Source organism: Tupaia chinensis, unplaced genomic scaffold, assembly GCF_000334495.1.
Source record: "Tupaia chinensis unplaced genomic scaffold, TupChi_1.0 Scaffold000330_1, whole genome shotgun sequence".
Lineage (NCBI taxonomy): Eukaryota > Metazoa > Chordata > Mammalia > Scandentia > Tupaiidae > Tupaia > Tupaia belangeri.
In genome coordinates, this window is record NW_006159824.1 from 2,996,388 (window position 1) to 3,009,188 (window position 12,801).

Below are 12,801 nucleotides of genomic sequence, written 5' to 3' on the forward strand. Positions count from 1 at the left end.
GAGAAATCACCCCCCAGGGGGGATGGCCACGCCGCAATCCCTTCTCCTCCATTCTCCTCTCGGGATCTTGGGCACACACGCACACACACGCCCGGAGTGAGTTTAAGCCACCAGGTCCGGGACTCAAACCGCGGTTGACTACGTGGGAGTCCAGCGACATGGCCATTACGCCAACAGCTGGTCCTACTCTTGAAGATTTTTAAAGACTTCCTAAGACATAGAAAGTCAGAAAGAGCCAAATCTGGACTGTTATGTAGATGCTTATGGATTTCCTGTTGAAACCCTTGCAAAATTGTCCTTGCTAGATGAGAGGAATGAGCTAGAGCTTTGTTGTGCTGGAGGACTTTGGGGAAGCCCTCCTGGGTGTTTGTCTGCTTATGCTTCAACTAACTTTCTCAAAACACTCATAACAAGCAAATGTCCTCATTCTCTGGCCCTCCAGAAAGTCAATAAGCAAAATGCCTTGAGTTTGCCAAAGAGCTGTTGCTATGACCTTTGCTCTTGAACAGTTCACTTTTGCTCTGACTGGACCACTCCACTTCTTGGTAGCCATTGCTTTGATGATGCTTTGTCTTCAGGATTGTGCAGGTAAAGCCACGTATGCTTCATAGTTCAGGAACATGGCACCAATCCAATGACATTCTTTACATCCCAAAAGCACTTTGTACTCTGAAAGATACCAGCCTTCCTCATCTCTTCAAAATCGTTCACGGAATCATCATTTCTGTAGAAATCTGCATATGCCTTCTTTCTTGGTTCAGCCACAGCAAACTTATAGAAAGCTGCAACACTCAGGGATACAGTGAATGCTCCAACAATATGAAAGCGCAGACGCCCGGCGAGAAGGCCACACACCTGAGGTTTCACCAAAGCACTGGAAGCCATGGCAGTGACTGTGCCTCAGCCGCAACGTCCTTCCCGGCTGAAGAGGAAATCAATGGCCCTGTTACAGTTTTTCAGAGAAGTACTTCAGGATCTCGATTCCGCTTGTTTAAACTTTCCGTCGGGAGCTCTGCTCCTGTCTGCAGCTGATCTTGGCTTAACAATTTTGGCACCACTCAAGCAGAAGGTTTACTCAAGTTTAAAAAAAATTATTAATTATTATTATTTTTATTCTTCTTAATTATTGCTTTAAGAATTATTTAATTTTTTAAAGAGTTATTTAATTTTAATTTAATTTATTAATTTATTAATTTTAATTTGACCAGAGAGGGGCAGAGCAAGAGCAAGAGAGAGAAAGTGAGAAAGCAAGTTGCCAGGTCTAGGATGCCAACCGGGGTCAGTCATGTGGGAGTCCAGGGCCCTTAACCACCATGCCACCTGCCTGCCCCATATTCTTCTTATTTTTTAAAAACATTCGATTGCTATACATCTTTTGGCTTATAAAGAGAATTTACCCAATGTGAAATATACCTCAGACCAGGCCAGTTGAGAATACTACACATGTTATTATCAACAGGCAGTAAACCATTTCTGTGTCCTACAAATGTTTTGCCTCTCTATTTTTTTCTCCCTGATTTCCTTTCCTATACTCCCCTTCTCCCACCGGTTTGCTCAATGTTCATCTTTCAGTCAGAATTGTGTAAACTGAACTAATTGAGGTGTCTGTGGTGATAACTATTGGTTCTGTTGTTAATTGTTGGTGCTCTTCAGTTTAGGGCATGAACGAGATGAATTTTTTCCTCGCAGATTGATGTGGATGGTTTGCCGCTGCAGGCATCATCTTTAAATTGTCTTTTCCCTTCTTGAAACAAGGTATCCATTTGAAAACTAGTAATTTCTTTGGGACATTGGTCTCATAAACTCCACAGGTGGTTCACAGATGTGACAAAAATTATTAAACCAGATTAGGAAAGCCTGACATTTGGAAAATGCTAGAACGATATATGTGAAAGTGCTCTTAGGGCATGTCTCTGTAGAATAGAGATTAAGGGAGGCCGATCCAACATGACTGACTATGGCTTGAGTCTTAGCCTGGGGGCTTAAAAACCACACTGGGTAGGACCAGGAGATGGCATAATGGTTACATCACTGGACTCCCAAGTAGTTAACTGTGGTTCAAGTTCGGACCTGATGGCTTAAAATTCACACTGGAAGTGTGTGCATGCATGCCCCAAGTCCTGAGAGGAGAATGGAGGAGAAGGGATTGCAGTGTGGCCATCCCTTCGGGAAGGTGATTTCTTGCTTTCTGTCTCTCTGTCTCTCCAGTGAGCACATGGACCCTATAGCAAAAGTCTCTCTAAAAACAAAACAAAGCACTGGGCATGTGCGCATGCATGCCTAAAATCCTGACAAACAGGTCAGAGAAATGGAACAAAGGTTATAGGATGAACATACCCCACTGGGGGGGGGGTGATTTCTCCTTCTTTCTCTGTGGTAGGTACACACATCCTTCCTTTGCCAATTAAAAAAAAATGCTTTTAAGTTGTTTAACTCTTGGGCTAGCCAAGTGGCATGGTGACTAAAGCAGGTGGATCCCACATGACTTACTATACTGAGTCCTGGACCCAAGCAGCTTGAAAAATATACCAGGTCTATGTGCATGCGTACCCAAAATCCTGAGAGGAGAATGGAGGAGAAAGGATTAGGTATGATCATCTCCCCTGGGGAGGTGCATTTTCATCCCCCCACCCCCAGCAAGCATGTGTGCCCTACAACAAAAAAATAATTGTACAGCTCTTTACAAACATGGGCTATTATTACTCACAAATATTTTCTCTTCCCTAAAGATAGTGGCAAGTTCAAGGGGCAATAGAGGGGGGAGAGTTTAACTTCCCTATAGCCTCCATTAGTCTCTTATTATTTGATACAGACAATAGATGTTTTCTCAGTTCATTTAAAGTTTTCTGTGATGCCTACAGTTTCATGTCCCCTGTACCTCCTTCAACCAAATTTACTGCCTCAAAGCTCCTCCACTGTTAGGAATACCGAAGCCTTGTCTGCGCACAGGTTAGTACATGGAGCCTCAATTTCTCCACTCAGCTTCAAGAATTTTTCAAATTGCATATCAGTAGTAAAATATGAGAGCATGGAACAGAAAGGTGGTATGGAAGAACTGCGTTTGCAGATGTGACATTGAGAAAGCCACGCCAACCTGCCCACGGAGTGTGGGCTGGGGGTAAGCAATGCGGAAAGGCTCAGGAACAGGAGGGGGAGATTTGGGGCAGGGACTTGTGAGGGCTTAAACTGAGAGTAAGTAAGGTGTAAAGATTTTTTTTTTTTTACAGAATTATTTATTTAACTTTATTTATTATTATTTAAAAAATGTTTCATAAGTCACATACGCTCATGGGAGAGAGAGTGAGAAAGCAAGTCACCAGGTTTGGGATTCAAACTGTGTGGGAGTCCAACCCCTTAACCACCATGCTACCTGCTGTCCCTGTGAAGATTTTGTTGTTGTTGTTGTCGTTTTGTTTGTTTGTAGGCACATATGCTTATCAGAGAGAGACAGAAAGAGAAAGAAAGAGAAAATATCCCTCAGTGTAGCGTGGTCATGCCGCAGTGCCTTTTATGTTCCTCCATTCCTTTTTGGATCTGGGACATGCACACACATGCCTGGTGTTGCCAATTGCTAGGGCCAGGATCCCAACTGTAGTCATGAGGGTTCTAGTTCTCTTAAACATTAGGCTACAGGGCCAGTGATAGGAATGAAGATGTTAAAAATGCTGTAGCTACTGCCAGGGTCCTATATTAATCTATTACTGTGTTACTTATAGAAATGACAGAGACTGGATGATAAAGAATAAAGATTTATTCCACTGCCACTTCTGGTGGCTGGAAAGTCCAAAGGCATGAGGCTGGTATGTAATTGGCAACAGGCTGGTTTCATCATGACATGGCTGATAGAAGCAAATGGGGGTGATGTGGGTGGGTTCAGAGAAAGTGATGTCTGTGGTCCATGTGGGTCAGTCTATCTATTCTCTCTCCTTACAAACCCACCAGAACTTGGGGCTGGCAGGTGATGTGGTGGTTAAAGGCGCTGACTCCCACATGGTCAACTGTGGTTCAAGTCCCAGATCTGGTGACTTGCTTTTTTGCTTTCCATCTCTCTCTCTCTCTATGTCCCTCTCTGGTCAAATTAAAAATAAATAGGGACCAGCAGTTAGCGTAATGGCTATGTCGCTATACTCCCATGTAGTTGACCGCTGTTCGTGTCCCGGACCCGGTGGCTTAAAACTCATGCCGGGCGCGTGTGCGTGCGTGCCCAGGATCCCGAGAGGAGAATGGAGGAGAAGGGATTGCGGTGTGGCCATGCCCCCTGGGGGGTGATTTCTCGCTTTCTGTCTCTCTGTCTCTCTCTGTCTGTCTGGCGAGCCCACACGCCCTGTAGCAAAAAATCTCTAAAAAAAAATAAATACATAAGTTAAATAAAATAATTCTTTAAAACAAACAAACAAAACCCCACCAAAACTCAATCATGGAAGCCCCTGCCCTAACCACACATTCACTAATCTTTTCCCCAAAACTCCATAATTAGAAAAGTTTTCATTTTCTTAATCCTGTTATAATGGCTCAACACATTAATTTTCGGGGGACATAGTCAAAGTATAGCAAGTCCATTGAACATTAAGAAAGTGTGAGGCTAAATGCGGAGCTCAGACAACAACACTTTATTGCTTTCCACCTGGCCTTTCAGTACAAAAATGAGCACAGTACAAAACTACCCCGGGCCCAGTCCAGGTGATGTCTGGGGGCTCTATCTTTCAGGGATTGAGAGAGTTTGGCTGCCTTTGGGGGCACATGTTGGTGCAAGCTCTGCCTGTATCCACCAATGAGAGAATTAACTCTGTCCCAGGCCAGGGACCTTGGGGTTACCCAGACATCCCCAAGGAGACAAATACATAAAAGTCCCAAGCTAACTTCACTCCCTGCTTAGCACCAGAGTATTCCAAGAAAAACCTCACAAGTCCAGGGCCTAGGGCCAGAATCTACCAAAAGACCATGAATGGACAGAGGTTGCCTTTAGCTCCTACATCTGGGACCCGCTGAGAATACCTGCTCCTCTCAGAGGTGAAAGAGTGGCTTTCTCCAGGGGAACCTCTGCCCCCAGGCTACACACTGGTGGGTCTCCTTTACCCATTTAGGGAGATTCGCCCCTGGAAGAAGGATACACCATCTGAGTGAACATGAGTCAGGGATATAAGTCTGCCAGGCCAAAAGCCAGATTAGGACAGTGGTCAATTCACCATGCTGGTGATGCTCCTCATGAGGACCCCAGGATAGTAATTACAGGGCGAGCTGGTGGCGTGGTGGTTAAAGAGGCCTGAATTCACATGGCTGACTGCCAGGTTTGTGTCCCAGACCCGACTGCTTGCACAGCTTGCACACTGGGTGTGTGTGTGTGTGCGTGGGTGCCCAAAACCCCAAGAGGAGAATGGAGGAGAAGGGGTTGCAGGGTGGTCATCCCCCCGGGTGGTGCTTTCTCACTTCTCTCTCTCTCCCCTTCGGTCTCTGTCTGGTACCTGCCCTCTAGAAAATGAAAGCAAGAGCAGCAGCAGCACCGACCAGTTATGGAGCACCAACTGTGTACTAGAAACTGTGCTCGACACTTGCATATTCATGACCCCATAAGTTAGACACCAGTATTTTCTCTAGTGTTGCAATGAGGCTACTGAGGCTGAGAGGTGAGTGAATTTGTTCAGGACCTGTCACAAGTACTGACAGTGCCAGTTCCCTCCAGATCCCTCTGATCTAAGGGTAAGAGCTATACTCAAAGCCCCACGTCCCCAGCTGCCCATCCCAGGGCTTCCCCCGCTCCAAAGACCATGTCTGCTAGCTTCCCTAAGCCACATCCTGGGCCTTGCCTGGCAGCCGACAGACGTATTTCCTTTAGAACGTGTACACACACAGGCAAAACACACCAAGGCCACGGTTAGCTTGAAGTGCTCATGCCCAGCTGAGGACACAAGCTCTGGTTTGGATGGTGGAGATACTGTGTGGCAGGAAGTATTGGAGGAGGGAGAGCCTTCCTGGAATCCTCGCTGTCTGGACTGCTTTTGTTTGTCATCTGAGAAATCATGACTGCTTTGAAACTGACTGCTGAATTCTCTCCTTGCCGACTTCTGAATATGCGTGCTATGCCTTGGAGAGGGAGGACAAAGAATTCAAATCAGAACTCTCCCCTCTCAACAGGCCCACCACCCAAGCCCATGTCCGTGGGAATCCCCCAAGTATGTTCTACACCAGGACACATCTGGATTGAGGTGGGTGAAAGGCCTGAATGTGCTGTGGCACTTGTGGCCTCAGGCGGGGACAGCTGCCATCATGCTCTGTCCTGAGATGCTTCAGGGAGCTCATGACCAACCCCAGTCAACCCCGTGCCCTGCTGCCAGACCCCAGCTAGGAGTAGGGGCAGCGGCAATTACTGAGAAGGGCAAAATGGCTGGGTAGACCTAGGGCTGCAGAGGGAAGGGGAACAGACAACTGAGCACCTGGTTAGGGGATGTGAGACGGAAGGAAGGTGGGGCCTAGGAGAGCTAAAGCTTCAACCTCTCTTCTCCCCCCTCCTGCCCTATGCATGCTTCGGTATTCTATCAGGCTTCCATTATAAAATACGAATTCCAAGATAACATTATGAACAATTTGGGTGCCAGCAGGTGGAGGAGTCCAACCCGGGGAGAATGGAGGAGAAGGGATTGCAGCGTGACCTTCCCCCTGGGGGGTGATTTCTTGCTTTCTGTCTCTATGTCTCTCTCTGTCTGTCTGGCGAGCGCACGTGCCCTATAGCGAAAAAAAAAAAAAAAAAAAAACCTCTCCAAAAAAAGAAAATAAGGATAATCAAATAGCTGATTGGCAAGATCATTCTCTTTCTTCTCCCTCCATTACCCTAACCCAGCCCATACACTGACACAAATTGAATGGTTAAGAGCACTAAGGATGATCCAGGAATTCTACTTCTGGTTATATACCCAAAAGCATTGAATGTAGGTTCTAAAAGAGGTATTTGCATACCCAGGTTCATGGCAATATTAGTCCCAGTAGCTAAAAAGTGGGAACAACCCGTATACACATCAACAGATGACTATATATACAAAATAGGATATAGACATAAAATGAAACGTTTTTCAGCCTTAAAAATGAAAGAAATTTTGAGTCAGTCAGTGGCATGGTAGTTACAGCAATTGGATCTCACGAGGCTGATTGTGTAGTTCAAGTCCTGGACCCAGTGGCTTCATAAACATGCCAGGCATATGTATGTGTATGCCTCAAATCCCAAGAGGATGAAGGAGGAGAAGGGATTGTGTTGTCACCATTCCCTCCTGGGGAGTGCTTTCTCACTCTCCCCCCCCCCCACCTTCTCTCTTTCTTCGGTGAATGCATGTACCGTCTGGCAAAAATTTTTAAAAAGTGAAAGAAATTCATGCTATGACATGAATGAACCTTTAAAACAGTATGCTGAGTGAAATAAGTAATTTATAAAAGGGCAATTATTGTATAATTCCACTTATGTGGGGTTCCTAGAGTAATCAGAGACAGAAAGTATAATAGTGGTTCACCGAGACAGAGAGGAGGGAAGAATGAGGAGTGAGTATTTGAAGAGTACGGAGTTTCAGCTAGGGAAGATGAAAAAGTTCTGGAGATGGATGGTGGTTATGGGGTGGCGTCTCATTGGGAATTTGCTTAATGCCACAGAAATGTACACTTAAAAATAGTTTAAACTGATGGGACCAGCAGATGACATAATGGTTATGTCACTTGGCTCCCATGTAATTGACTGCAGTTCTAGTTCTAGACCTAGTGGCTTAAAACTTACACCAGATGCATGTGTGCTGTGCTCAAAATCCCGTGAGAAGAATGAAGGAGAAGGGATAAGTGGTGTGGCCATCCCCCTGGGGGTAATTTCTCACTTTCTCTCTCTTTCTCTCCAGTGAGCACAGGTACCCTATAGCAAAAGTCTCTCTAGAAAAATAGTTGAAATGGTAAGCTTTATTTTGTGTATATGCTACCAATATATTAATTTAAAAAAAACCCATAGGGTATTTTTGTTCTCTTGCAAACTGTAACATCATCAAATCGAGACCTTCCGAAATTAAAAGTGAATAGAAACCAGCGGCCAAAGAATCATATAGTTCTTTTGGATCAGCAAATATATCATACCAAATATATCAGCAAAAAATGCCTTGGGCAGATATTAGTGCCTTTCCCTTCCTTGTCGGCCATGTCCCAACAGAACGTGGATTTTGTGGGTTGACAGAGTGTGAAATAGGGGTGATCACCAGGTTTGCTCAAATGTACTAAGAGGTATTTTGTGACCATGTTGGTAACACCCCCCCCCAAAGACTAAATCATTTCAACATGTAAATCCTTTTTTTTTGAGAGTTTTGTTTGTTTGTTTGTTTGTTTGTTTTTTGCTATAGGGTGCATGTGCTCGCCAGACAGACAGAGACAGAGAGATAGAAAGCAAGAAATCACCCCCCAGGGGGGATGGCCACGCCACAATCCCTTCTCCTCCATTCTCCTCTCGAGATCTTGGGCACGCACGCACACGTACCCAGCGTGAGTTTTAAGCCACTGGGTCTGGGACGCGAACCACGGTCGACTACGTGGGAGTCCAGCGACATAGCCATTACACTAACTGCTGGTCCCAACATGTAAATCTTGATGCCTCTTTTTGAGTCTTACACTTTACCTTCATTAGAGCCTGTGCAGATGACTTTCCCAGCAGGAAGTTAGGGTCTGAAGGACAGAGAGAGCCCCCAGGCCCTTGGGCAGTAGCAGGAGGAACAGCAAAAGGAAACCATGGCATGTCTTAAGAAGAGAGGATGGAACCAGTGGACTTCCAGGTTAGAGAACTTGTCTTACTCTATGTTATTGCTCCATTCATTGCTTGCAAATATCCATGAGCTCCATGACCCTACGGACTGCATGATCCTTATTTGTAGCTGCTATGGTTTGAATATGTCTTTCTAAAATTCATATATTGAAATTTGGTTGTGATAACATTGAGATGATGAAAACCTAATCTGACTATGGAACTAGGAGGTGGAGTTTTGGGGAGATGATTAGGATTATATAAGTCATCGGGATGGGGGGGTGCCATGATTGAATACAGTGGGTTTATAATGAGGAGTGAGACCAGAGCAGTGACATGAACAGTCCCAGATATAGATGCTTATGGATGCATTAGTTCTTGGCTTCTAGCCCATGTGATGCCCTGAACCTCCTCAGGACTCTACAGAGATTCCCTGCTAACAAGAAGACCCTTGCCATGGGGCCGGCAGGTGGCATGGTGGTTGAGGGCGCTGGACTCTCACATGGCTGACCACAATTTGAGCTGGATCTGGCAGCTGTCTCTCTCTCTCTCTTTTTCTCTCTCTGTCCCTCTCTGGTCAAATAAAAATAAATAAATACATAATTAAAGTTAAATAATTATTTAAAAAAAAGACCCTTGCTAGATGTGACCTCTTGAGCTTGAATCTCCAAACTGTGAACTGAATAAATTCCTGTCTTTCTTTTTATTTGCCAGAGGGCATGTTTGCTTTCTAGAGAGGGACATAGAGAGAAAGTGAGTGTTTGCTTTCTAGAGCGAGACAGAGAGATAGAGAGAAAGTGAGAAAGCACCTCTTGTGGAGGATAGTCACCCTGCAGTCCCTTCTCTATTTCAGGATTTTGGGCATGCACACGCTCCCAGTGTGGTTTTGAGCCACCAGTGGGACTTGAACCATGCAGTTGGCCATCTAGATCTGGCTGCCTTAACCATGATGCCACTGGCTATCCCTGAATCTCTATTTTTATAAACTATTCAGTGGAGTATTCAGTTATTAAGCAACAGAGAACAGACTAAAACAGTAACTATATCTACATGGCCTGACCCATGGTAGCATTCAATAAACTTTGTTTAATGAAGAGACTTGAGGCCTAGCCCCCAAATGTACTGTAGAAACACTTCTATCATATGACGGGTTGTTCTGAATATTTCTGAGACCAGCCCTTTGGCTCCAAGTGGAAAGACCTGGACTGTGTTCCAATGGTGACTTGCCAACCTGTACCTATAGGATTCTCTCCTAAAGATGAGACTTTCCAAGTACTTTTCTATCTTTCAATTTGAACACACTCTCAGCTGGGGCCAGCTGGTAGTATGATGATTAAGGCAACTGGATTTCACATGGCCAACTGCACAGTTTGAGTCTCAGACTTGGCAGCTTGAAAAACATACCAGCTGTGGGTGTGTGCATGCCCAAAATCCTAAAAGGAGAATGGAGGAGGGTGTTTTGTGGTGTGGCCATTCCCCCAGGGGGATGCTTTCTCACTTTGGTTCTCTCTATCTCTGTGTCTCTCTCCAGGAAGCACACGTGCCATGAAGCAAATTAAAAACAATACATATTTGCATGAGAAAAGAATTGCACTGTGGATAATCTGTAGATCGGTCAATCAAAGCAAGGATGAAATAGGAGATGCCTAGGATTTTCTTGAATTCAACCAAACTCAAGGACAGAATTATCTGTGTTGATGTCTTAGATTGGGGAGTTAGGCCAGGGACTAAAACTTGGGTTGGTGCTGACCAAGTGACCTTGGACCAATCCTGAAGGTCTCTCAGTTGAGGGGATTAGAGTAATATAGTAGATAAGAGGAGCTTAGTACATCTCTCAGTGCTAGAAAAACCAAGTACTACCACTGAGGGAAGCAGTTTAGGAAGAAATAGAAAGAATACTGATGCTTTTTGAACCAACCATCTCATCCCTTAGTAATGATTTTTAAGATAGTGATCTAAAGAAAAACTGCCTGCAGAGGGATGTATATTGCAGTGCCATTTATCATGACAAAAAAATAAAATGGAAGCAAACTCAATGTTGAAACAAGAGAGGAATAGTTAATTAAATGGTGTGCATCCACAGCATGGAGTCATGCAGCCATCGGAGAGAATTATCCTGAAAACACTTAAGTAGCTTGCAGAATGTTATGATGAGGTAAATCAATGTCAAAAAAGCAAGATTTAAAACCACATGTGCTAGAATTGTAACAAGATGAAATGTATTCCTGTAGAGAAAGAGTGGATGAAAAGCATAAATGTGGTAATTTTTGCACTATTTAGTTGGTGAGATTGTGGGGTGACTTCTTTCTCATTTTCTAGCCTTTGCACACCATTGTTATATTATTTTTTGGTGCAAAAAGAAATTAATAGTTAAGAAAAATGTAACTAATGGACCCTGAGGCTGTTTTCAGTATTAACAGTACTCTGATGTTCTGATTAGTGTCCACCAAGACTAAGGTGCTTACCCAACAGTCTGGATGGTCCTGCATTGCCTAGCAACCAGTGCTCAGCAGCAGTTGCTAGGAAACCAGAGACAGAGCTAAACTCCTGACTAATAGCATAGCATCCACACACCTGCCTGTCTCTGGCCCTCAACTTCCCTCCAGCAGAGTCATGTTCCTATCTAGCCATTTCTCTTCTCCTGCCCTCCTCCTCCAGTTTCCTTCCTCCTAGCAGCACTCAGTGGACCTCCGCAACACAGGTGATGACTGGTTCCATAGGACCTTCTTCTTTTCCCTGCTCCAGGATTAGGGCCTAGGACAGAATGTGTGCACTGAGGTTTCCCTCTATATTTAGCTCGTCATTGAGACAATATTGCCTGCAGTCTCTATTGAGGCCCATGCCCTAGCAAACCCTTCTCCTCCAGAGTTTAGTAAATCCCTTGGGAAAGGCACTGAGCTCAGTTCAGGGCTCTCACCACCCCAGCAGAGTGCTTAACCGAAAAGGAGCATCAAATCTCTGTCTCTTGAATGAGTTCTTTGATGGACTCATGTGGATCTTCCCCTGGTCCAAGTGGCCCTCTTGAAAGAGAAAAATAATTCATCTAGGGTGAGTAATTCTTTTTTTTTTTTTTTTTTTTTTGAGAGATTTTCACTATAGGGCGCGTGCGCTTGCCAGACAGACAGAGAGAAACATAGAGACAGAAAGCGAGAAATCGCCCCCTGGGGGGATGGTCATGCAGCAATCCCTTCTCCTCCATTCCCCTCTTGGGATCTTGGGCACGCACACACACATGCCCAGCGTGAGTTTTAAGCCACCGGGGCCGGGACTCGAACCACGGTCGACTATGTGGGAGTCCAGTGACATAGCCATTACGCTAACTGCTGGTTCCCTAGGGTGAGTAATTCTGAACAGGGACCAGCAGTTAGTGTAATGGCTATGTCGCTGGACTCCCACGTAGTCGACCGCGGTTCGAGTCCCGGACCCGGTGGCTTAAAACTCACGCCAGGTGCGTGTGTGTGCATGCCCCAGATCCTGGGATGAGAATGGAGGAGAAGGGATTGTGGCGTGGCCATCACCCTGGGGGGTGGTTTCTCGCTTTCTGTCTCTCTGTCTGTCTGTCTGGTGAGTGCACGCGCCCTATAGCAAAAAACCTCTTCAAAAAAAAAAAAAAAGTAATTCTGAACATGGTGGAAGACCCCAATTTCTCACAGTAGGTTGAGAATGATCCATGTTGCCCCTGCCCTTCATTCCTGTCACTTCATTATATTGGTGCACCATCACCTCCATCCTGAGGAAGTCTCCTTCCACCTCTATCGGATCTTCAGAGACTACTCCATTTAGAAGGTGACACTAGCAGCCAGAAAGGCCAGCCTAGGGTTGGCTGACAGTAAACTTGAAATGTAGCCAGAGAACCCCCCTAGACATGTCCTCCTCTGGGAAAGGTGATGCATCACTTCCTGTGAGTGGGAACCTTGATGTGAGTGAATGAACCCTCTCCATGTTCAGCCATGAACTGGCTACCTGACCCATAGAGGACTCCTTAGGATGTATCTTTCTCCATCACTGAGATGCAGACTCCCTTTTTGTGACCTACTCACAGATTAAAA

The 12,801-nt window shown here is 45.2% G+C and overlaps 1 protein-coding gene across 1 annotated transcript; it reads right to left on the bottom strand.

Annotated features, from left to right (window-relative positions):
- Nucleotides 1–600: 600 nt before the first annotated feature.
- On the bottom strand, nucleotides 601–911 carry LOC114008373 (cytochrome c oxidase subunit 6C-like). Its single transcript, XM_027773202.1, has one exon. The coding sequence runs from the start codon at nucleotides 883–885 to the stop codon at nucleotides 613–615; it is 273 nt and encodes a 90-aa protein (XP_027629003.1). The 5' UTR covers nucleotides 886–911; the 3' UTR covers nucleotides 601–612.
- Between the last annotated feature and the right edge of the window lie 11,890 nt (nucleotides 912–12,801).

What these genes read in the sequence shown, in the direction of transcription:
- LOC114008373 (XM_027773202.1), bottom strand. Translation starts at nt 885, where the DNA reads ATGGCTTCCAGTGCTTTGGTGAAACCTCAGGTGTGTGGCCTTCTCGCC.